General features: G+C 35.3%; 4 protein-coding genes across 6 annotated transcripts; 2 read left to right on the forward strand and 2 right to left on the reverse strand.

Annotated features, from left to right (window-relative positions):
• Nucleotides 1-5,123, forward strand: LOC100241173 (protein ALTERED PHOSPHATE STARVATION RESPONSE 1). Its single transcript, XM_002279638.4, has 4 exons — nt 1-1,299; nt 1,709-1,884; nt 3,855-4,078; nt 4,208-5,123. Exons 1-4 carry the CDS (start codon nt 327-329, stop codon nt 5,001-5,003), a joined length of 2,169 nt encoding a protein of 722 aa, XP_002279674.1. The 5' UTR covers nt 1-326; the 3' UTR covers nt 5,004-5,123.
• A 2,063-nt stretch (nt 5,124-7,186) lies between these two features.
• On the reverse strand, nt 7,187-10,868 carry LOC100263448 (ras-related protein RHN1). Of its 3 annotated transcripts, none has more exons than XM_002284666.5 (7): nt 10,621-10,868; nt 9,390-9,467; nt 9,119-9,286; nt 8,301-8,349; nt 7,864-7,937; nt 7,583-7,676; nt 7,187-7,510 (listed from the first exon to the last, which is right to left on the reverse strand). In XM_002284666.5, the coding sequence occupies exons 1-7, from the start codon at nt 10,657-10,659 to the stop codon at nt 7,413-7,415; spliced, it is 600 nt and encodes a 199-aa protein (XP_002284702.2). In that variant the 5' UTR covers nt 10,660-10,868; the 3' UTR covers nt 7,187-7,412. The 3 variants fall into 3 exon arrangements, with proteins under 3 accessions (XP_002284702.2, XP_019077704.1, XP_019077705.1); XM_019222159.2 differs by having other exon boundaries at nt 10,617-10,656; XM_019222160.2 differs by lacking the exon at nt 10,621-10,868 and adding an exon at nt 10,437-10,531.
• A 4,921-nt stretch (nt 10,869-15,789) lies between these two features.
• LOC100258307 (uncharacterized) lies at nt 15,790-18,875 on the forward strand. Its single transcript, XM_002279670.4, has 3 exons — nt 15,790-16,537; nt 18,417-18,488; nt 18,576-18,875. The coding sequence occupies exons 1-3, from the start codon at nt 15,899-15,901 to the stop codon at nt 18,576-18,578; spliced, it is 714 nt and encodes a 237-aa protein (XP_002279706.1). The 5' UTR covers nt 15,790-15,898; the 3' UTR covers nt 18,579-18,875.
• Nucleotides 18,876-23,746: 4,871 nt separating this feature from the next.
• LOC104880241 (uncharacterized) lies at nt 23,747-25,823 on the reverse strand. Its single transcript, XM_010656368.3, has 2 exons — nt 25,586-25,823; nt 23,747-24,567 (listed from the first exon to the last, which is right to left on the reverse strand). The coding sequence occupies exons 1-2, from the start codon at nt 25,764-25,766 to the stop codon at nt 23,960-23,962; spliced, it is 789 nt and encodes a 262-aa protein (XP_010654670.1). The 5' UTR covers nt 25,767-25,823; the 3' UTR covers nt 23,747-23,959.
• Nucleotides 25,824-26,399: the final 576 nt, after the last annotated feature.

Genomic DNA, 26,399 nt, shown 5'->3' on the forward strand with positions numbered 1-26,399 from the left:
GCAAAAACACAACGCTGCTGGCTTAAATTCTGCTCACAGTTTCATAAACGATCGCCTGCCTTTATTCCCGGGGCCCGTCTTCTACCTTCTGCGACGTCGTTTTGGGCGATGAAACGACGTCGTTTATGCTGGTTATTCGTATTCCCTTCTAGAACCATGTTTGCCAGTATTCAACTCTGCTTTTTTTTCCTTCTTCCCATATCGGCAAACGGAAAAAAGTTGTCAATTTTACGTACTTTCTCTCTCTAGGTTTATAAAACCCCAATTCCAATTCGATCCAACTATGATCAACTGACCCACACAGATCGGCAGCCGAATCGGAGCAAATGGGTTGCACGCAATCGAAGATCGAGAACGAAGAAATCGTGACGAGATGCAAAGAACGGAAGCTGTTCATGAAGGATGCGGTGACGGCACGCAACGCCTTCGCGGCGGCGCACTCCGCCTACGCCATGTCGTTGAAGAACACCGGCGCGGCCCTCAGTGACTATGCCCACGGCGAAGTCCAAAACCCCCAACTTCCCACGCAGACCAACTCCAATAACCCGCCCCACTACGAGACCCTTCCTCCGCCACCGCCGCCCCTCCCCAATTTCCCTGCGGCGCCGCTCCAGCGGGCTGCCACCATGCCGGAGCTCAAGCTTCCGAAGCCGGATTCGAAGCCCTCTGACACGATAGAGGAAGAGAACGAAGACGAAATTTCGGATGATGAAATGGGTAGCAGCAGTTTGAGGCACCGGAGCAGTCGCCGGAGTGGAGGTGGGAGTAGGAGTGCCAAATTGGAGGTGGAAGATGATAGCCCCCCGCCACCGCCGCCGAGGGTGGATACGCCGCCTCCTCCGCCGCGGAGAGAGGAGCCTCCGTCGATGCCCCCGGAGACGAATAACGCCACGTGGGAATTTTTCTTCCCGTCGGTGGAGAATATGCCAGGGACGACACTGAGTGAGGTGGAAGAGGTCAGGGTACATGAGCAGAAGGTGTTTGAGGAAAGGCCTAAGAGGGTTGATGAAACTCCGGTGGTAGTGGAGAATCCAGTGGAACCGGCACCGGCACCCCCACCACCAGGGGCGGTGGTGGGGCCGAAGAATCCAAAAAAGGTGAAACAAGGGTCGAGTTCGGTCACTGCAGGGCCAGGAGCAGGGGTCATGGAGGTGAAGAGAGCAGGAGGAAAGAATTTGTTACAAATATTTATTGAACTAGATGATCATTTTCTTAAGGCCTCAGAGAGTGCTCATGAGGTTTCCAAGATGCTTGAGGCTACCCGATTGCATTATCACTCTAATTTTGCAGATAATCGAGGTAATTCATTTCTATCCTTCTCTTGCTGAATTCTTAGGATTAGTTTGCTTTTCAATTTTCCCTCGTATTGATTTTGAGGTTTTCTCTCTCCCATTATATGAAATCAACTTTGACAATCATGATAAGTCAATCCTCAAGTTGGCTTCAGTTAGCTTGAGTAACTAGCATTTCTTCCTCTACTATAGTGGTGATCATAACAAGGAGAATCTTTAATGCTATGGACAAAAGGTAGTCTATATATATATATATTATGAATTTGGCATATAATTTGAATTTTGCACTCCCAAATCCACATAACAGTTAAAGTAAACACAGCCCATTATATCATCTCTATGATGCAGCAGTGGAGTTTGGATAAGTGATTGATCTTCCAGATGACTGTTGAATTGCCTTTATATTTGCTTTGCAGGCCATATTGATCATTCTGCAAGGGTCATGCGGGCAATTACATGGAATAGATCATTCAAAGGTTTGCCAAATGCCGATGATGGGAAGGATGATTTTGATTCAGAAGAGCATGAAACACATGCCACAGTCTTGGATAAAATGCTAGCATGGGAGAAAAAATTGTATGATGAAGTGAAGGTGTGCTTCTTCATCACATTGGTTTCATGGGTTTAATTTTCCATCATTAATTAATTTGATTTTTGCACAACTGTTAATGACTTTGGAATAGTTGATATGTATTTTTTTTTTTCCTTCTTTTTTATTTATTTTTTATTTATTTTAATAAATAGGATAGTTTTAGATGTCCTTCCTAGTGCCTTCTGCACATTAATCATATTTTCTCCAGTTTCTATAGAGATTTTTAATCTCCTTTATTCATTCAATTATTTAAAAGGCTATAGACATGATACTCTCTTCTCAGAAACTTGGAGCTTCTCAATACTTCTTCTAATGCTTTTTTGGGTGAACACTTATTTAATATGTTTCGTACCATCATTTCATTGTTCAGGTACAGAGTTATAGACTTAAAATGGGCACTTTTTATCTGGATTCTATAATCTTGTAAGTTGTTGGAAAAGGAATTTGTTATTTTTTTTCAAATTGATACTTCAGGGGCTTGTGTATTAGTAATTAGCAATCACTCCTTCAAGAAGATGTTTCACTTTCAGATTGCCATGAAGTCAGTAGTAACTTTCCCACCTCCAAAGTCTACTATTCCTTTTCTCCCCTTAAAACATAAGACTAAAAGAATAGGTGTGCAATAGTTTGTTGTATTTTGTTCCACCATCTCATTCCTCGTAAGATTTTAATTTGTTGAGTGAATTAACTGCAAGCTTGGGTTGTGGAAACTGCAAATGGGATGTTCAGATGGGGCCATAAGACAGTAAATGTAGGTGGATTTTTTATTTTTTATTTTATTTTTGGATAAGTAAGAAAGTAAATATAGGTGGATATATTCAGCTTTTGTTGATGAAGCGATTGGAGTTGTCTTGATGCAGGGTAAATGCCTAAAACCTTATTGTGTTCCCAGGAGCTGTCACTGACAGTTGGCCTAAGTTGAGAAATGGTTCCTAGTCCCAAACCTTGTTTCTGGAGGACCATATTATCATTTGGGTGTGCCCTTATTTTCCTTCCACTCACATGATTTTCCTTTCCCTGTTTTTATTACTTATTCACTTCTGTCCACGTTATTTGTCTTTTGTTTTGCAACTTACCATCTCTGTAGCCATTTGCACCTTGTTATATCCAGGTGTTGTCTTTCTAAGATTACAGGGCTTGGCCTTCAGGTTTTCTAAGTTCTTATAGTGAAGTGCAAGAGCTCTGATAGAAAAAACAGGCTTGGTTGTACTGAATTCTCTCATCGGAGGAGTACCATTAGCTATTAAAGCTTTTCAATTCTCCAAATAATTGTTCTTTCTTTTTCTTTTCGTTTCTTTTTTGCTCTTTGGATCATCTTTTACTGTTGACTATTCAGATTTTCTACACTATCTACAATCATATCTTTTGTCAATATTCAAGCATTTTGAAGTAAATACTGCTGTCATTTTCTTTTGCTGGTTGACCTCGTTTGCTCCTTTCTGATATTATGCTTGGTTCTTTTGTGCTTATATTGGGTTTTCATGAACACTACCAGAACTTTATAATTGTTGTGTTCTTATTTATAGTTGTGGGTCTATTACAGGACTGTATTTCCTATTATCATTTCTTGTCTTTTCCAAATTATTAATCTGATGTCATCTATGCTTGATTTTCAACATTTCCAACATAATAACTCATTTGTAACCACTCTTGTTGGTGTCTTACGTAGTTTCAATTGGCTTAACCAGTCACATGCCTTGGGAAGAACATCTCCCATTTAATCACATAGTGTTGTCCTTCGCTCTCACCTTTGTGTTTGATCACACGCTGATAAGTTTGGTTTCTATTGGGTATTACCATTTAATCTTATGAACTTAACACCTTATACCCTTACTTTTATAGAGGCGGAGTATACATTCTAAATCTTAGCTCAACTTAATGTTCAAAACCTTTCAATTTTGAACTATTGCAACAATGTGCATTTCATAATTTAAGCTGGATCTTATTGTGTGCTGATTGATGCTGTATAGGCAGGTGAGATTATGAGATTCGAGTATCAGAAAAAAGTTGCCATGCTGAACAAGCAAAAGAAACGTGGTACCAACGCTGAAGCATTGGAAAAAACAAAAGCAGCAGTTAGTCATCTGAATACAAGATACATAGTTGATATGCAGTCCATGGACTCAACAGTTTCAGAAATAAACCGTCTAAGAGATGACCAATTATACCCAAAACTTGTAGCACTTGTTGACGGGTAAGTTGTGATATGAAAAAAGGAAAGAGTTTATATTTGAATTTGTCTGTGACTCAACCGTGCTGCCATTTCTGTGAGACACCTTGATGAACACTTTGTTGTTCCTTCATATTCTGATATGGTTTGCAGGATGGCCACAATGTGGGGAACCATGCTAGAACATCATAAAAGCCAGTCAAAGACTGCTATGGCTCTGAAATCTTTGGACATCTCCCAGTCCCCCAAGGAAACGAGTGAGCACCACCATAAGCGCACCATCCAGCTGTGGATTGTCGTCCAAGAGTGGCATTCACAGTTCGATAAGCTTGTTACCAATCAGAAAAATTATATAACAGCCCTGAAGAAGTGGTTGAGGCTAAATCTAATCCCAATAGAGAGCAATCTGAAAGAGAAAGTTTCTTCCCCACCAAGGCCCCAAAATCCCCCGATTCAGGCGCTCCTGCAAGCCTGGAATGATCATCTGGAAAAGCTTCCAGATGAGCTTGCAAAAACCTCTATATCCAACTTCGCTGCTATCATAGAAACTATAATGCAACATCAACAGGACGAGATGAGATTGAAGGCAAAATGCGAGGAGACTGCAAAGGAGCTTGAACGAAAAACCCGGCAATTTAATGACTGGCACAGTAAGTACATGCAGAAGAGAATACCAGATGAAAATGACCGAGAGCACTCGGGAGATGACCCGCATGATGAAGTTGTTATTGAGAGGAAGTTAGTAGTGGAGACATTATCAAATAGGCTGAAAGACGAGGAGGAAACCTACCAGAAGGAGTGCGTTCTGGTGAGGGACAAGTCTTTGGCGAGCCTTAAAAATCACTTGCCGGAGCTTTTCCGGGCACTATCAGAATTCTCTTATGCATGTTCAGATATGTACAGTCGATTGAGGTCCATTTCACGTTCCCAGAAGCCAGCTGGGAACTAGTGGTGGTGATATGTTTCTATGTTATTGTATAATTCGGTTGTGTCATGTAACTTACCAACTTTTGCATTCCTCGTTTGAGACCAGTGCCCAAAATGATAGGAGTTTGTGAATTTTCATCAATTTTTTTGGAGTTGAAGAGATGTCATGAATAATGGCTTTTTTCGATTATACCATGGAGATGATAGGCTATATTTATAGGTTGACTTGGGCATGTTATGGTGTATAAGTGAGCCAGCCAGGTGTTCGCTTGGTCAACAACCGATGACGAATGTTAGGATGTGTGATAGAGGTGCATCATCCTGGGCTTGATCTGTGCTACTAGTTGAATGCCCTTAATTACTTGGTGCGATTTGTGCTATTAGTTGAATGCCCTTGGCTACTTGGCACGGGTTGTGGCAAGCGTCATGGAAGGTTTGTGCCCTTGATTACTTGGTGCAGGTTGTGGCAAGGGTCATGGAAGGTTCGTGGTGTACGGGGTTTTCCTTTTTGGTGTTAAATCTAAATATAACTTATTTTGATTTAAATCTCAATAGATTGTTTCTATTAATGGTTGAATGTAATCAACATGTTGTTTGATAAAACTTAATACTTATTACTTAATTACTTAAATTAATTTTAAGTTAAAGTATACTTAAGTTGTTGATTTTGAATTTATTATTTGATTTTGAACTTATTATTTGATTTTTACTTTAAATATTAAAGTTGTTTTATAAAATTAACTTAAAATTTATTCTAAATTATTAAATTGACATATTTATTATCATAAATTATAATTAGGATAGAAGAGTTTGAGTAATAATGAAGGTTGTAAATTAGTAAAAGAGATTATGAAGATAATTAGGACAAATGAAAGTAAAAAAAATAAAATGAAAATATAGACCTAAAAATAAGTTTTTTTTTTACTTATTATTTAAAGTTGTTTTTAATTTTAATTTGTATAATTAAGTTATTTTACCAAACATATTTATTTATTTAATAATTTAAATTAAAATTTTGATTCACTTTAAAGTTATTAAATTAATTTACTAAACACCCATTAAATGTTAAATTATTCATTTTTATTAATATTTTAATATTATTATGTATTAAATAGATAAATTTTTATCCTTATAAAAATATCATATTTTATGTAATTAACGTAACATATTTGAAAATTAATAGTTTATTTAATAATTTAGATAAAGATATTTGAAAGCAAATAATTTTAAAAATAGTAATTTAATATATAATATATTTCCAAATATCCTAAAATGTCAAAATGGATTGTAATGACAAAATGTTTATATTGATGTATCAAGTAATTAGTTAGGAAATTTGAAAATTGGATAAGATAAGGTTTTCTAATTATATTAAGGTCCTAAGAAATTATTATAAAAATTTGTAGATTTATTCTAAACTCACTTCTTATCCAAATTAAATTAATTCTTGGTATTGTTTTGAGTAAGGATTCGTATAAAAAATTTAGATCTAAATTTGCTTTAGAAATAAAAAGGGAAATGATCAAAAATAGCTATTATAGGAATTAAATTATATTTTTCTTAATGACCACTTTGTTGATTTATAATAAACTTATTTCTCAATTAAATAGCATGAAATTTAGAGTGCATAACGAAAGTTTTTTCTTATGAAATGTTTTTAGGAGAATCACGGGTTTCTCTAAAAAAATATTACAAATGATTTTTCGACACTGTAAGTGATTTTTCAAAATTTTAAAAGTGTTTTTCTAAATTTTATAAAACACCATTTTTTTCAAAGGCACTTTTTAAGAATATGTTCAATAATATTTTTACTTTTCGTAAAAATGTTTTTTTTAAATGCTTTTAGAAAAATCACATATATAAGTGATTTTTCAATACTACAAATAATTTTTCAGAATTTTAAAAGCATTTTCTGAATATTGTCAAACACCTAATTTTTTTCAAAAACACTTTTTTAATACTAAATATTTTCTAAAATCACTATCAAATGAACTTTATTTTTTGTTAAACTCTAGGAAACACTTTTAAAAATTTTACAAATCACTTGTAGTATTGGAAAACCACTTATAGTGTTTTATGAAGAAATACTTGATAGATAATTCTCCTAAAAATACTTTTAGAGAAAACACTTTAACCAAAAACACTTCGTATAGAAACACTATCAAACCAACTCTTCTAAGACTTTAATCAAGAAACCAAACAAACTTTTGCAAGGACTCTTCCAATGTACAATCAACAGATAAAAACAGAAAATATACATAATAGTACAACTTCTTCACCTTTGATAAAAACTGTCACCATTTCGGTTTTCTTTGTGAATGATTTCTTTACAAATATCAAGAGTACATATAATACCTTGAGACCAAATGATAATCTGATGTTGAAGTAAGACTCGAGGTATAGAAAACTTTGCGACCCAGAGACTATTCTGTCATACTGAGCAACAAAATAGTCTTCTTCCACTGTTTTCTGTCTCATGCAGATTCATCCCAGAAGGCTGTGATGGTTGAGCTATTGCTAGCCGCTTTGCTGCAGCACAGGCAGCAATGGGGTCAGAGAAAACCCGGGTTTTCGAAGGAGATATATGAATGAATTAGTTACCTATTTCATAGAAGAGCTCATTGATGTTGAGAGAAGTTTTGGCTGATGTTTCTATGAAGAACATCCCATTTTCCTCTGAGAGTTTTTCCCCCTCCTGAAGTGGAAGTAAAAACAATGGATGGAAATTATTTTCATGCCGAATTCAAGGCTGAATATGTCAAACTAATATTTGGCGAAACACCTTCTGAACCATGGTATGGTATCTATGGTGAGAATAACAGAATGTCGTCATTCTGCTATTCTAAGCAAGGGGAGGGAGGGGAATGCAAGATTTGAAATACCTGAGTGTTCACTTCTCTCTTTGATTCCAAGTCACACTTGTTTGCAACCAATGCCATTACCAAATTCTTGTTTCCTAGAAGAAGTTAAAAGGAACAAATGGTAATAATGAGCCATGGACATAGAGCAAAACAATATTTATCCCAGAAGCAAGCCATTAGAAATTCGATATCATGTGTATACTCCATTGAAGAAAAAAAAAAAGGAGGTATTTTCACATTTTTATTTGGTAGGATTTAGAAGTAATTGGGAATCCATTTGTGTGAAAGTGAATATAATAAAAATGTCATAGGCATTCAAGAAGAGAAACATTTACGAACGCTTTTTGGATGAGGAAACTGCCATGGTTAATCATAACAATATATCATGATGAGAGGATATGTTAAAAGTCAAGAAACAAACATAACAAAAGATCTAGTTTGCAGTTTGATGGTGTCACCTTGTTTTTGCAGTTCTTGAACCCATTTTTTGGCTCGAACAAATGTATCCTGAAGCCAAAACAACATAGATTTTACTGTCGAGAAGTTTAATAGTTGGGAAATTAACAAATAGATCAAAAGTAGATGGACCACAATAAAATTAGCATCAAATTGGGTGTTTTTAGAGCATGATCTTCCTCAAAATATGGTCAAGTGATGAGCAATAATTGCTCAGGATCTTTCAATAAGGGTCAAGTCTAGTGTAATTTATTCTTGTATAATCAGGGGATAGGGGATGGGGTCCGAAATAGCATGATATAGTCACAGCCATTAGTGAACACAAGCCCTATAATAACATATTACATTTACAGAGACAGGTAAGAGATATTATATATTTTTTGAGCTTAGAGTTTCACAATATATGCTCATCATTAAATCTATTGTAGGGCAATAACTATAAACAATCTGTTGGTTGGCATACATAGCTGACATGGGTTTTTTTAAAAGTAATTTTATCAATTCTTAATGGAAGAAACAAAGCCCAATGAAGAACTCCACACTGAGAATAACTCATCGTGGATTCAATAAAAAAAAAAAAGGTAGATCAATTATGATGAATTTGATCACAATATCATATGTTGCAACAGGCCATTCAAGTAACTAATAAAGAGGCTCATGACCCATGACATCACATGGTTTCAGTTGATATCCATTCATTTAATTTTAATTTATAGCGCTTTCTATGACATTCATCTCATAATAACATTAACCTTAATGAATCTGCACGAAGAGATGTAAACAGCCATATACAACTATAAGAAGTGGAACAAATAACTACCACATTGGAGATGTCATACACAACAACCGCTGCTGCTGCACCACGATAGTACATTGGAGCCAGGCTATGATATCGCTCTTGTCCTGCTGTGTCCCATATGTCAAATTTCACAGTGGCTTCATTTAATGATAGTAACTGAGTGAAAAATGCTGCTCCTATGGTTGGTTCCTGCATCAAGATCAATGTTTTTCGGATATGGTTGATGACAAACATATATAATTGAGTAACAAAAGAAGATTATGTCATATGGAAACAAGCCCTGAATGTGAACCTGGTGTTCGAAAAATTGGCCTTTCACAAATCTTAACACCAAGCTGGTTTTCCCAGTTCCCATATCCCCCACAAGCACCTGAAAGAAAAAATAATCGATTAAATTCTAAGAAATAAGAATAATCAAAGTGCTTGTCAAGATCATTAATTTCAAAAAATGCGATGATATATTAACAATCCAACATCAAGAATTATTGACAACAATATAATTTCAAAAAACAACAAAAAAGGGTACCATATAGTATACCAATATTATTGCTTAATATGTAATCAAAATTTAGGTTACAACATGGAAGCAAAGCAACAGACCATCTTGCCCATTTTGGTGGGTGCACGTACTCTAAGCACCCGAACCATGGTGTGGGAGTGCCAGAGCAACATATAATTAGTCTTTATGTGATAGACTGCATTTACAATTTCCAAAGGTGTATTGCATCTATCTTAAGCATTCACACAAACACATTGCTCTTCAGTTTAATAGAGGCATGGTACCAGATAAAGCTGAATGGTGATGAAGTACTCATGTAGTTGACCTCATAGCGAGGATCCGACACACAGTTGTTATCAGTGAGCCATGCTTTGGACTTCATCAGAGAGATTCTAAAGCTTGGAGGAAACATTTCAGGGAGGCTTGCAACCTCAAATATTTGAAGTAGAGGGTTTCCTAAATGGGGATGATCCCCATTAGAACTCCAACTTCAACTAGTAAAGGTTCTCTCAATATACACTAGGGCCAAATTTGGAAGTCACATAGAAATTTCAATTCCAAAGTGCTAGACATCATCACAAATGAAGGTAAAATTTTGAAATGGAAACATTTGATGAAACCCTAAACCTAGCACTCTATCACCAGCTGGGGTGATGACCACTATATTCTTGAAACACCCCATTCCATATAATAGATTTGTAACTTCAAATGCTACTCCAAAGACAATCCAACCAATCAATTTTCATAGTGAATCCAAATTAATGTTCCCTAATTAATAGTAGGATTCCCAAAAAAACCCTCCTTTGGAGATGGGAAAAATACTGAGTTTATTCTACTTACACCAATATATTTGATTTCCAGGCAAACAAAACATGAGAGATGGAAGATATAAGCAGATATCTGAAATGGGGTTTTGAAAAATTGTCAGTGGGACAGAGAAACAGAGAGTTATATCAAGAAAAGCAGCAAATCAAAGTGAATGACCCCAAGAAACAGGGGAAAAAAAGGGGGAAAACATACCCACCAGCTTGGCTTGTATGTTCTTGTTGCTAGGCCTCGCCATTCCACTTTGATAGATTATGAGAAAGTAGAGAGATACAGAGAGTTGAAAAAAGGAAAACCATATACAAGTTTCATGAAGAAACTGGAGAAATCAGAGTGAGGAGTGATTGAGTGAATGAGAGTGGTTGGTTTGACCTTTGTGTTTTCCTGTGTGGGTTTGAAACTTTGAATGGTGGTTTTTTTTTTCTTGTTGGGTTGTCAAGTCATGGTTGCTTGGCCTTCACTTTGGTGGCAAAATTTATATAGTGCTTTATTAGCTTTAAGGCTTTTAGGCTGTTAGGCTTTTACTAAATGACTGGGTTTGGTTTGAGTGTAAGGTTAAATTTTTAGAAAAATTGGTAATTGAAAGTGATATGTTTGGAATAGGGGGAGGTCTCATGCAGTTCTTTACCTATGGATCTCTCTCGCCTATCCATATATATATATATATATATATTATATGATTGACATAAAACTTGGAGTATAAATACATTTATGAAATGAACATAATTATAATTTTATGTGATAGAAAAAAATTGACATTTTCTATGAATTAAAGTATGCTATTAAGTACAAGTATTAGGTTTACACTAATCTAATCAAAGGTAAACTCCTAAGAAGAGGAAGGGGGTGAATTAAGTGTTGATCAATTTTAATCATTTTTTGGGGGGATACTCGGATTTCTCCATTCCCTAGTTTTGGATCATGTAAGGTGTATGCATCTATCTTAAGCTTTTTTTTAGATCTAATGCAGCAAAAACACTTAACATTAAAAATTATTATTAATGTAGATCTAGAGTTAAAACACTCAAGCTTGTGATCTAGATGTTTCTAGATCAATTTCTATTCAATGAAGACTCTAAAACCACGATGGTCATTATAAAACTCGTCTACCCAATTATCTTTCACCCTATCTCTCCTTTCATAGCTCTTGGCGCAAGAAAAGGGTGAACTTATCTCCCTCTCTCTCTAGAGGGTGGATAGAGTTCCTCTCTCTGAAATCTTAAAAAATATGAAAGGAAGAATCAATTCCTAACCCCTTTTAAAGGGTTTATATATGCTTTCATGTAGGTTTAAGTGACTTGAGTCCAAATTAGGCTTAGGTCACCTAATTCAGCCCACTTGGGTAATAATTAATTAATTGGTCCTAATAAACTCAAATTAATTAATTACCTTAGTCCAAAAAGTCAATTCATAAGATCTAATACAACCATGCATTTTACCAAAATACTCTTATTGCACACTTATGAATTATATACCTAAAATACCCTCAAAGCATGTGTTACCATGAAATGGGAACTCGAGCAGGGACCACTGAGATCCATAGGAAAAATATTGGCTTCCTCAGAACCCAAATCTGAAATTGATTCAACATTCCACTAAACAGAGTTAATTGCACTTTATTATCCTATGAAATTATAATGAGATGAAACTTGGGTCTATGACCTACTATCTACTGCATGCAAACTCCTTATGAATTGGTATCCATGATCTAACAAGATAGTATTATCACCTATTAAGATTACCTCTCCAATTTTTAAATTATAGATCATACTTATTATGTGATCAATTGACAAATTCTAATTTTAAAAAGTATATGTCAAATTTTACTAAAGAAATTATTGCAATTACAAATTTCATGATCACATGTCATTTGAATCAACTAAGAGGACACACTATCTCAATCCTATGAGATATTATGGTGCCTCAATTGAGAATATCTATTGTCACCAGCCTCCATAAATAGTAACTCAATTCATAAGGATATATGACTACTTTAAGGTCTCACACATAGGTCAAAGCTCCATGTTAATTTCAACATAGACTTAATATCTTCTTAAGGTTAATAGTTCATGTAATATAATAGTTTGATGAATCATGACAATCGATAACCTTATGTCTTGATTCACCATAAGTCTTGTCCAATGTGCATCACATACACTAGTACACCCACTCATCCCGACGAACAAGACAAGTCATCCCTCTAATTTGGAGGTAGTACACTAGTCTCTATTAGATTGTCTAAATTCATAAACTGATTGTAAACAATTTATCCACTTACAAGGAACTCATAACTAGTATCATTTCTACAACTCCTAATGTACCAAAGTTATATACAATGTAAGAAATATTGGTTGAATACTCAAATCAATGTCAATGTCTAAAAGGGAAAACAAGAGGATAATTAAATGTGACTTTGTTACATCATATCTTACTTTTAAGGGTTCAATCCCAACATTTTTATCAATATGAATGCAAATGATAAATAATGTAATAATATTAACACCCACTTGCCCTCCAACATCTGTGACAAGTCCTTCTTCTCCTTCTTGACTGCTTGAAGCTTTACGAAAAGTTATCATGAGTGTGTTTCTACTTCCTTTGCCACCTACTTATATAACTTGGCATCATTAAGGTGCTCTCGAAGTTCACTCTTCTTCTTGATGTTAGCCTAAAGCTATCAATTGTAGTGACTAATTACTAATACATACTCATTATTCCAAGAAAGTGAATACAAAAATACTTACCAACATAACTAAGTTGCGAGAGTAGAACTACTACACGGTGACAAGGGCATCTTGTAAAGAGATAACCTTGTCGAAGTTGTACATCGTAGCTACAATCATTGGAAAAGGTGGAGAGACTAAGTCAACAAGATCAATGATGGCAACAAGATTGACTATTAGGATAGTTTGGTACACTTTCTCGAACTACAGAGGAGAATCCAATATCTTGATGGTCAGGCACTTCATCATTTAGTTTGGGGGGCCGCCACAACATGTGACCTTGACGAACCCTCTTTTTGGGCAACCACTTTCCTCTTCTTCCTACAGTCCTTAATCTTGGTAGTTAAAGAGTCGAGATTCATTTCGTCTATGTCTTGATCAAGAAGGCACCACAATAAAGGCTTGCTTGACAACTATGTCGCTTGAACGAATTCAATGGCTTACTAAAGCGATTTTGAATAGGTTGTCCGTTGGACCTGTGTTTGTCAGAGTGTGTCCTTCTATCACTTTCGGTCTTTTTTTACTTGAATGGAGGGGCCATTAAAGGTATTGGGTATCAAAAGCAACCTACCAGAGTTATCAACTCAATCGATTTAAACCATTCTAAATGCCTTATTGAGCCCGAGACTTCATTACTTGCCTCACACTTCGATACCACAGGGGTGGGCAAAATTTTACGGCTTAGTGGTGAACCCAAACTTGCTAGCACGTCGAATAGTCTTGTCCACCAAAGTGAACATTCAGTTTCCAAGCAATTCATCCCAAACACCAAAGTGAACTTCCAAATAAGATTCATTAGCATAGGTACCAAGGGTTGCGATAGGTTGCATATGAGGAATGGATCCCAAAGTAAAGTTGATCTTATCCCATTAGCAAAAGGTGTCTCTCTATTGGTCAACCACACGCTACTTGACACAGATTTGGCTAGCCAATGATAAACTAGACATGATCCCTAATCTTTGACTCCCTGACATGCAAATTTCTAAGGAAAAGGTTGGCTTCTTCAACCAATCAAAACCTGGTAAGAGAAACCCATAAAAAGAGGACCACGAATGATAAACGACCCAATCTGCTTTCTTCACAATTTGTACACTCTCCGGTGTTTAACGAAACCAAGGATTGGTTGCGACCTAGATAATTAACGAATAACCGCCCCCAAAGGTTTGTGCACCAATATGACCATAATTGTGAAAGTCTATTGAATCCAAAATGGACCTCATCAATAATAGAGGATCCATTGGGTCTGACAATATCTAAAAGAAGAGAATCATTAAAGTGCTAGAAATGGAAATAAAGATAAATTATAATAACATGGGAAAGACATGCTTTATAATCCTAACAATGATGGATCTTAATTTCCACAAAAAAAAATGAATTCCTATCTTATTAATCATAAGTAACTAGACAAGTGATAAATGAAAAATACAACATATTTACTATTCCCAACATATGCAATATGGATGTAATGCCACATAGCACATCATTGAAAGTCTGGATTCTTTTTCAATGGGAAAGTCCATGGGACATGAATCATATGACCACCGGCATCCATTTCAATATTATTCATCAAGATTTTATATTCAAAATTTATCAACACATAAAGACAAAGAAAGTTATTGAGTGTCAAACAGAAAGCTCAGCTAATTAACAAAAAAATATGATGGTGCCATACTGCCCATTAATCATTCACTAGTTGAAACAAAAAATTATTAAATTTTTTATTAAAAAAAATCATTAAATTTTTTATTAAAAAAAATCATTATAAAATCCTTGGAATCATGAATTTAAATTTAATTCCTTATTAGAATAATAAAATCCTTGAAAACCGTAAAAAATTTAATCAAACCTCCAAAATAAAATAATTAAGAATGACCTTATAAATTTCATTTTTCTTATATATATATAAGATTATTTCAACTATTTTTTTGAAAAACATTTACATGACATATATATCTTTAATATTGCAAAATTTTATTATAGTTGATAAATCAAATAAAAACTTTTTCTAACAATTGAAATGTTTGACATTTAAATTTTTTTTAAAAAAAATCAACGAACAAAATGATAGGTAAAGTCATGAAATCATGAATTTAATTATTTCATTAATATAATAAAAACAATTTTTAGATGCAATTTAAAATAAAATCTCAATCTTTTTTTCAAAATTGAAAACTACCTCACTTAGAGTGTTAATATTATAAAACATTTTAATATAAGAAGTTCTAGTATCAACTTATAATATCGATTGTTAGAAGTATACGATAAAATTTATACCGTTAGATCTAAATACAAATATATGATATTATGATGCAAATATAAGATCAATTTTTAAAAAAAAAATGAGATCAAAACTTAAGAGTAGTAAGATACAAATTTAGTTACCCAACTTTAACCAAATCCAAGAATAGAAGAGATGAAATGCAACATCACCTTCATTCCCTAAACCAAATCCACAATTAGTGTGTCATCAAATGACTAATCAATGTGGATTGTGGATGAGTTGATTTTGGAAATGTTAAAACGGGTGCCTAACCAATGTGGAGTGATGGTACGGCCCTCACTAGAAATTGTTGAAATTGTTTGGAGGTGGGCCAGCACGAAAATTCCCAAGAAGGAGGTCCATGATCATTTTCCACATCCAAACAAAACAAATAAAGAGCATACAAACAAATCCCCCAAACAAACCCTTATTCACCTTCCCCACCACACCACCAATTTCCTCACTTCTCGCCCCAACTCTATCCCGAAATAGTTATGGCCTCCTCCAAGTCCAAATCCAAGCCGAAGCCGAAGCCCCAACCCCAACCCCAACCTCAACCCCAGTCCCAGCTCCCACCACAAACCCACCCCCAGCTCCCATACTACACCCCAGTCCCTTCCCACCCGGCTTCTGAGCGAAACTACGTCGTTTTGCCCCTTTACATCCCCCTCCTTCACCGCCGCTGCAACAGGTTCCGCCTACTCACCGCCGCCTCCGTCCTCCTCCTTGTGGCCTCCACCTTCGTCCTGTGGCCATCCGACCCCGACGTCAGTATCGTCCGCCTCCGGCTTAGACGAATCGCAGTCCACACCTTTCCGCGGCTGTCGCTGGACGTGTCCATGTCCTTGATGGTGAAGGTGAGGAACGTGGACCTCTACTCCATGAATTACCGGTCGCTACACGTGGCGATAGAGTATAGGGGGAAGGAGCTGGGGAATGTGACTTCGGAGGAGGGGCACGTGAGGGCTAGGGGATCCTCGTTGGTGGACGCGTCGCTGGAGCTGAACGGAGTGGCGGTCTTGTCTGACGTCATATTCGTGTTAGAAGATCTGGCAAAGGGTACGATCCCTATTGATACGGTGACTGAGGTTCGTGGAAGCATGGGCTTCCTCTTCTTCCAACTTCCTTTGCGGGTAAGCCTTTTCTGTTTAGACACCCTTTCTTTTTATTTATTTATTTATTTATTTATATTATTGTGGATGAAAATATAGGCCATAAGAAAAATAAGAATACATATATATATTTCCATAGAAAACCCTAAAAAAAAAAAATCACTATTAAAGAAGAAGAATAATTCACTATATCAAAAATTAATACAAAATAGGAGATTATTAAGTCACTACTATACAAATCCTTGAAAATCTATACACAAAAGAAAAAGAAAAATTCATAATTTTTCTTCACCATGTATATTACATCATGAATTTAACTTAAAAAAAAGGAAATCAGGTTTATATATAATGATAACTCATTTTATCTCAATATATCGATTCAATAGATAGTTTGAGATATTAGAATTAATATATTATAGTTTAAAATTTAATTGTCATAAATTAATACATTAGAATTTTCCTCAATTAGGGTGTAGAAATCTAATTGTGTCAACTTGTTTGTGTTGGTACCAACTCATCTACATAAAGTGTAAAATAAAACCCCTAAACAAACCTATATCAAGATGGTTGGTAGGATAGGATATATTTGGATTGTACAAGAAATAAAAAATAAATTATAATTTAATATTTATTATTAAAAAATATTAATAAAAATAAATAAATATATGATTCACGATATATCTATATTTCACATCTCAACTTAAGATTTTCAGGTTTAGGATTATCATAACTCATATAAAAAAAATATATAAAAAAAATGGATAATATATTATACCATTTAAACTATTTCATATTCAACATATGATATGATATATGATAATTTTTGGGATTAGGGCAGGCTTGAAACCAACTTTTCAGTCCTTCAAGGCCTACTAGGACCAAGATAAGGGTGGGGTGAGCCCAAGCTAAGAGGACTTGGGCTTGGTCAGCTTGTTTACATGACTAAGCCTGGTGAAAGATTGAGAGGACAATGTTACATTCTAATGTATAATGAGTAATGAGTTATTAATGGTTTTTTCAATACATTATGGGTTTATTTGATAATTATTTTCGAGAATAGTTTTTATTTTTCAAAAAAAATAAAATAAGAAAAATACGTTCGACAACTAAAAATTATTTTTTGTTTTCTATTCTTATGAATATATATATAAACATCTTTCAGTTGTTATTATGTAAAATGATTAAAAATAAAAATAATTTAAATATATATTTAAAAATATTAAAAACGGGTTTAAAATATTTTAAGTTTCCAAACAGATTTTTGTTCCACTAAACATCATAGAACAATTTTAAAAAATTATTCTTAAAAAGTGTTTTAAAAAATAGTTACCAAGCAGGCCTATAATTTTCTTTTTCTTTTTAAAAATATTTTTCAAAATTTATCAAACATCTAATTTTATTTAAAGTGTTTTTAATACTAAAAATAGTTCACTTGTAATTGTATAAATATTATCTGCTTTGAGTTTAAAACGAATAATATTTACACAATTAAGGATAAATCGTTACAAATGATATCAAAATTGATCTTTAACCTTGAAACAAGTCTTTATTTATTTGGTCTCGTAAGTGATATTTCTTTGTTTGATTCTGCAATCACTCAAGACACAATGAGAACAATGAATGTTGTGTTTGTACGGGCTCATTGTTAAATGAAAAAAACTTCTTAAACATATATATATATATATATATATATATATATATATGTATATATGCATAAGTATATGTTTATGTATGTATGGATTCATGCATTTTGAAACCATGATGACCCTCTAAGCTTTGTGCGACTCACAAATTGGAGGAGTTGTCATTGGCAAAACCTCACTGTCATCATGGGTTATATATTGCCGGATGGCAGATTCAAATTCAAATTTCTAACCCTTAAATCTGCATCCCTGCACAGACAAAAGTATCATGCCAGGTTTATGTAAATACAAACACTCAGAAGGTCCTCCATCAAAATTGTTACCCTGAGGTGAGACCACACCCACCCATGAAAATCGATTCCTCATTCACTGGATCATGACTCCTCTCTTTACTCACTACTGTTTTTTATGATCAGTGACACAGCTCCAATGGCATCTGGTGGCCGGAGCCAAGCTACAAAGTCTGATGCTGTCCCTGACCTCTAAATATGTACATTTTTTAAAGGTCTAGGTCGATATATATATACATACACCTGTTTCTGTAACTACTGTAATCAAAACATGCTGATCTTCGCTTTTAGATTCATGGCTTCTTCTACTATCTTGGGCATTCATATAATAAGAGTAAGGGCTATATATCCATGCTCCATGAAAGCTCTACATGAGTTCCCTTTATTTGGCTATGTACAATAATTTTATACATGAGAAATTCATGCAGAAATACCATGGAACTAGATTCATATTCGACCAACCCATTTATATTCACCGTGGTGCTGCCTACACCTGAATGAGCCCGGGTGGCTCGTGGGTGAGCACACGCACTGCCTCACCATCCCACCACCTCCACCACCTTCATTCGCTCCACCCACCACCCCAATTGGCGATTCCTGTTGTCTCACGACCTCCACCCTCCGCCGTGCTCCGCTTGCTGGAACCCGGAAACTGCCCAAAGGGAGGCCTGGGTGACACATCTGGTTTGGAGAATTGAGGTTGAAGAAGAAGAATAATTTTAGAGGAGGATAGAAACAGAGAAAAGGAAAGATGGGATATGAGGTAAAGTTTTGGATTGATGCTGCATAAAGAGTTTCGGTTTTGGTGCGCGTGTGCACGCGCTGGTGTGGGTGATGGGGCGTTATATGCAGAGGAGGTTCGCCTCTCCTTGCTAACACTTGGCAAAGTGAGGGGGCTTTATGGGTGATAACGCGCCACCTGGAGGTGCTGAATACTTTTCCCCTGTCTGTTTGGAAAGAAAGAAAATGGAAGCGGGAAAGAATATTAAGTACCCTTTGTTTGGCTATTATCACTTTCTGTTTTCTTTCCATCTACCTTCTCGACCGTCTTTTAGTCCTATCACCAACTATTCATATAAATTGTTTATTCTTGAAATTCTGAAAAAGAAAAATAATTTAATAAATTAAAAAATAATAATAATTCCAATTAAGGATCCATATTTTCTTTCTTCTTGGGTGGGTAAGTTTCGTTTACTTTTCTTTTTCTTTCCCAACTTAGTCCATAAGCAATCTTCTTCATTATTAACTGATAGGCACGTGAAGATGGATGCTTTATTTGGACTCTTTTTCAACAAAAATAAAAAATAAAAAAATAAAAAATAAAAAATAAAAAATTCTTATAAGATGTTTAGTAATAGGATGAACCTTAAGCACGATACTTATATTTAATATTATAATTTAAAATTAATATTAATTTAAATATAAAAGCTAATATTAATTAAAAGTCTATTTTATTATGTTTATTTTTAAAAATTGTTTTTTATTTTTTAACTTAAAAATAGTTTAAAAAAAAACATGGCTAAACAGACTTATGTTTAAAAAAAAACTAATAAAAATAATTTTTACTTGTTTTTTAAAAATAGTTCTCAATTTCACTTTGTTTTAAAAATTGTTTCTAAATAATAACAACAAAACAGTGTTGAAAAATTTTTAAAATGATTTTTTATTTTAAAAAACAGAAAACCGTTTTTAAATCATATGACTAAGCATGAGTTATAACATTATTTCTTTAGTGGTTTAGAGAGAACAATTTACAAAAAGAAAAAAGAGAGTGCTAAGAGAAACAAGGTTAGAATTGTTTTCTTAGGAGTGAATCTCTCCTTTACACTCCATTGTATTTTTTTTTCCTTTTAAAAATAAAAATTTGAAATTACAATTTTGCCTTCATCTTCTTCATCAACCTCACCAGTCCAAAACTTCTAACCAATGCTGTGGGGCTCAAAAATATTCATGAGGCATTGTGAATGGAAGAAGGTGATCTCCATTAGCGTTATATTATTAAAAGGGATAAAATAATATCGTATCTTTTAAACCTAAAATATATTTATTTTGATAAAATAATTCTGATTTTTTTCGTAAAAAGATAATATTTTTTTATATTAAAACTTACCTATAAATAATCTAAAGATTGAAGGATATTTATGTAAAAAAAGAGTTATTTATCAAATTCGAACATTAGATCATTTTATCATTTTTAGTCAATTAATTTTGGATCATTTGATAAAAGGGGTGAAATAATCCTCAATATTAAAGTTGACTATCTTTTAAACCCTTACATGTAAATAATCTAAAAATGGAAGGACATTAATGTAAAAACATAGATTATTTTTAAAATTCAAATATAAAAGGGATTGAAATTACAAAATTTACATCATTTCATCCTTTTAATCGATTAATTCTTTTTTTAATTCTCCTTAAAAATATGCAATTTCTCTCCTGTCCCTCATGCTCTGAAATTTCCACTCAAAATGTCACTTTTACCCTCATTATGCCATGTGCTTTGACTTCAAATTGCCATGCTTTTTAATTTGATTGATGGGTGTATATATTCATATACCACAAGCATTTACAGTATCTCTCCATTGAGAGCCATTCAACCTCAAGTTCCAAGGTCCATAAGCTCAATCACTCTTCCTCCCGCACTGCAGTCTGCAGCCATGGACATCAAATACTGCTGCAGTTCAGGCAATGAACGCATCATCAGCGACTGCCATGGCTTGTCCTCTTTCAACTTTCTGGCCAGTGGATCAAGGGCACACAGGTGGAGAATGCTGTGGAGAAGAATTAAGAGAGAAAAGAAGAAGCTGTTCAATTACCCAACTCCAGTGCATGCCCCTTATGATCCCTACACCTACTCTCAAAACTTTGATCAGGGTCTGACCTGGGCTGATCCAGATAATGCGTCTCGCTCCTTCTCTGCTAGGTTTGCAGTTCCCTCTAGAATTTTTGAGGAGAGTTGAGTGGTGGGGTTTCATGGAAGATATGTATATGAGCTGTGTATTTTGATCTTTGATCATGGAAGCTGAGGATCAGTTTAGTTGTTAATTTGCTTAGTTTTCTTTAGGGTTTGTATTCTTTTTTCTTCTGATCATCAAGTGTGTTTTCTTTGTCTTCTCCTCCTCCTCCTCTCTTACTTCACAAGCAAGTGAAGGTGCCTTGTTTTGGACTTTCTTCATTGAAACTTTTTCCCAATAGAGGTAGAAGGAAACAAGGAAAAGCAAAAGGAATCTACTCCATTTGTTTTTTTGGTTTTCTTTAGACTTATCTCACATCACATGACAATAGTAAAGGTCATGGGAAAGGAAAATCCATGTGCAGAAGAGAATATACATACAACTACCTGATATATTATTCCACACTGAAGTTTCTGAATTATACTTTCTCTTTAAGAACATTTCCTAATTCAAAAAAAAAAAAAAAATTTAAAAATTACTTAATTTTTATATTGAGGGGATTGGGATTTAGGCATACAAGCAGGTGTATGGGTTACAACTGTGTTGGGAACTGAGTGCTCGTGATCTTGCAGGACGTGGGTCTTTAACTACCACAGACAGATTTGTCCATCAAAGTACACATCTACATGTGCTGCACTTGCATACAAGATCACAGTGGAAATCAAATATTGCAGGGTTAATCACTATAATGCCCTTTTAATGCTAGCATTTCTGTGTCCAAACCATTTTTCTAGGGGTAGAACTGACCCAAACAAGTGTGTTTCACACAACACAATCATTCATTTATTCATTTATTTATTTATTTATTTTCTTCTTTGAAACACAACTCATCTGGTCAAGCATATCTCCTACAGAAGGGCCTAGTTGTCTCATTAATAATCATATGTTCAGCCACATCTTAGAGGGCTCTCTCTGCCCCACAAATGAGGCCTACCATACCTTTATGTGGGGTTCTTTTATGGGGCTCTGCCCAACACCCTCATGAAATATGGGGTCATCTTCAAAATTTTGGGGCTCTGGTTACCGTTTTCCAATTTATTGTATTCTTCTATGGTAGATAATTTACCGGGGATCGGCCTGAATGACTCAACTACTTCAGTCGGTTTGGTGGCATGTGTAATTGCACATCGTGGTACACGCCGGTTTAATCATTGAATGCTGCATTAAACATGCCAACTTCTCATTACCGAATTTCAATTTTAGTCTCGGGCTGCATGACATGATCGACATGTCGTATGCGAGTTTCTTAACGTTGACATAATCCAAGGCTGCTTTGTTATATGTAGACGATGACTATGATAATAAGATAAGCTTAACGAGTGTAATATGGATGAACCTTTTTATGGGGAGCCCACAAAGTGAGGATGGGGATCCTTGAGGGCACTTACACCAGCCATCCATAAGATGTAGACTGCCTTTAAGAATTGTGTGGTTGTGTTAGAGTAGAGATTTGACGGCCTCAGTTGCTTAGTTAAAGGCATCTTCTTGAGTCTTTCTGGGGCTTGGTATTGGGGACAAACAGTCAACCTGAAAACAACAAAAGATTGGGTCCAGAATGATCGACTTGAATCTCTCACTATCTAGCAGGCCTTGTGGGTAATAGAGAACGCGAAAATGGTCCAAAATCCCTCCAAGTATTGGTCCCCCAAGTCATTGAATGAGCTCTAGAGTTTGGGGTGCCTCATCAAAAAGCTCATTTCATCCATATCAGCTATACTCCACAAACCATTCATCAATTCTCACCTACTACATTTATGTTTTCCTCTTCCTATAAGGACATGTTCTTGGCAGCAATTATAGAAAGTTGCACAAAACATTCAATGTTCAACAAAAATGTGTCCCTCCAATATGTTAGATTCAATTGCTATATGCCAAATGTGAAAAAAAGGGGATGAGAATCAAACGCCTCATTCAAAACTCTCTTTCATCTGTCTTTGCCTAAAAAGTTTTCCATCGGTTTCCTGCTCTGGTTGAGAGCAATAAATCAAGCACTTTAAACTGCAACAGATCCAACCACATGACCAATTAGACTCAGTACTCACGGTAGATTTCACTGTCTGATGATAATTCCTTGGATTTTCACAAGCACAAAATCCAGTATGAGATCAAATCTGCAACTTGATGATAATAGAGCCTATAGATTTGATAACTATCTGGACTTAACCACTTGTGAGTTGGGAAGAAAATCAGAATACTTGACAGAGAGGGATAGAGAGAGAGAGCGAGAGGGGGCAGAAAACTCAGACATTAATTTGTGTTTCAGAAATGGTCTAAACATGGATCTCAATGTAGTACTCAAAAGTTATGACTGTAAATAAATAACAGGAACTGAAATGGAAGCAATTCATTACAAGGGGGCATCTTTATTTCTGGGCAAAAAGGCAGTACAACTTTTGTTCTGTGACTCCAGAGCTTGGAGAGCAGCAACAACACTGAGAACAACCACATACAATAATGGCATAATGTCAGATAAATCTGACAAAAATGAATAAATATAATCAAACAGAAAAAGAACTTTCCACGGGGAAGTTGTGTATTGTTTGATGAGGGAAGGAGCTACAGTAGAGATAGGCCACACACGACAAGAACTGCATAGATGCTGCAATCAATGAAGATTGCACGGATGGACTGGTGCACCACTAAGCCTGTCTCCAAGACCTTCACTGCTCCTGCCCATGTCTGTGCATCTTCTTGGAACATTGCTCTTTCTCCTCCTTCAACCTTCACAAAACCCCTTCGCTTTTCAAGAACTAGGCGTCCCAGCACAATTGTTACATCAGTTAGCAGGAGCATGTAAAGAGGCCTTGAGGTTATAACGCTCTCTGAACTTACAATGTTTCTTCCAAACATTGTATAATCAATATAAGATAGAACTACCAGAAGGGCTATCATGGCTGAAGAAATGGCTCGAGTATTCTCCGAGGCCATGATGCAGGAACTTATTTGTTTAGGGGTGAATAAACTTGAATCAGAGCCCGGAGGTTCTGAAGATGGTCCTTTGACCATGGAAGTGACCAACACTGGCTGCATATGGGCCCTGACTTGCAGAGGAGGACGTCGGTTAAATTCTACACTCGTCTCGCACTTGCGCAACGGATGTTCTACCTTGCCAACAGCATTTCCTCTTGAACCCAAGGCATCACTGTGTTCACCATCAGGACTAGCTGCAATACAAATACAATGGCACCTTGTCATACTGATGAAATAGAGAAGAATTCCATATATATCCAAGGCATTTTGCCACAAGGAAGACCTCAAGGATGTCAAAGCTGTCATATGTTTGGCGGGTTTCGACCTGGGCATATCATCTCGTTACCCATTAGAAAGATATTATCCCCAAAACTAGGTCATGAGATCACAACTGAGATTCTAAGACTGAATGAATTTTGGTCCCGGATAAGGAATTCATCAAACACTATTATAGAATTCCATTCGGCAGAGACTCAATGTGATCAGGGTAAAATCAGTGGACTTGGAAGCCATGAATCCTAAACTTTGGAAGAAAAAAGAAAAGAAATTAAGCTTTTGAATTGTAGGTTTTTCTTTCCATGTGTTTGGAAGCCTAGAAAATAAAATCCCCCAATATAATGAACTCTCAAAAAGACTATTTGGCTAAGTTGCAGTGGGAAATTTTTTCCTTGGAATAAAAAAAAAGCCATAAATGGAAATCTAAATTTCAAATCCTTTTCTTTTTCCAACATTTTCAACCGAATGGAGCCATCCTAGACATCTCAATAACAACACCCAGAATTCTTCTTCTAGAAATAAACCAGCCTATAGTGCATAAGATTCTCGCAGTAATTTTCTCAGCATCCAAAAAGGAGAATATGGGTGCAAATCAATGTACCACAAGTCAATTCCACCAACAGTATCCAGAATTTATTTTCTGAAATAAACGAGCACAATACACATGGTTCAAATTCTAAATTAATTCTTCTCCTTTCCCCACATTTTCTCAGCATCCAAAAAGGACACAGAAGGGTGCAAACTCATTCTATCCCAAATCAATTCCTATAACAACACCCAAAATTTATTTTCCCGAAAGAAACCGATACAACACACAAGATTCAAATTCTAAATTCTTCTCGTCTCCCACATTTTCTCAGCATCCATAAGGAGATAGCATAATGGTGTCAACTCATTCTTCCCCAAATCAATTTCAACATGGAATGATAGTGTTACCAGTGATATAATCCTGGAAGGGGAATGATGGGGTTGAAGCAGTGTGGCAATGACGTGGTTGTTGGCTGGATGTTGAATGTGAGGCAGGCAGGCTTTGAATCCGACCCGTGATCAAAGCCAATCGGTCCGATTCTCTCTCCATGATCTTTTTTCTTCGGGCTTCCCTGCTGCTTATCTCCATCTCCCCTCTTCTTTCTCCTCCTCCTCCTCCACTTCTTCTTTTCCTCTGTTGTTTGATTTCTCCTCTACGTTCCTTCTCAAATGTCTTGGTAGTTATTTCTGTTGGGTCACATTTGGCATGCGACGTCGTTTTATGATGTGAAGACATCGTTTATTTTCAATGATAAGCAAATTTTATGCATAAATTATTTATTTTCTATAATTATATTTGCCTCGTATAAATAGACTTTTAAGTGAATTTGACTTGAAAACGAAACATGCTCAAATTACTATATTAGCCAATATATCTTATGGAATTTTTTTCCTTTATATAATGTTAGATATCATAATCACTCTCCACCCCCTATGCTAATATAATATCCTCATTATGTCTCGTAAAATTGTGGGATTTGGGATCAATTTTGATATTATTTGTAAAAAATTTCTTTCAACCATTTACATATTATCCTCTTTGAGTCCAAATGACTCTCATGACTTTATCAAAATTACATTTCGTAATATAGACACAAAGTCCTCGTTATATTTTATAGGATTGTATATATCAACTTTATTACCATTTGTAACGATCTACATTCAATAGTATAGACATTGATTGTTGGGGTGGAAATGAACTCTATTTGTAACAACTCACTTC

This window comes from Vitis vinifera, chromosome 9 (assembly GCF_030704535.1).
Source record: "Vitis vinifera cultivar Pinot Noir 40024 chromosome 9, ASM3070453v1".
NCBI classification, from domain to species: Eukaryota; Viridiplantae; Streptophyta; class Magnoliopsida; order Vitales; family Vitaceae; genus Vitis; species Vitis vinifera.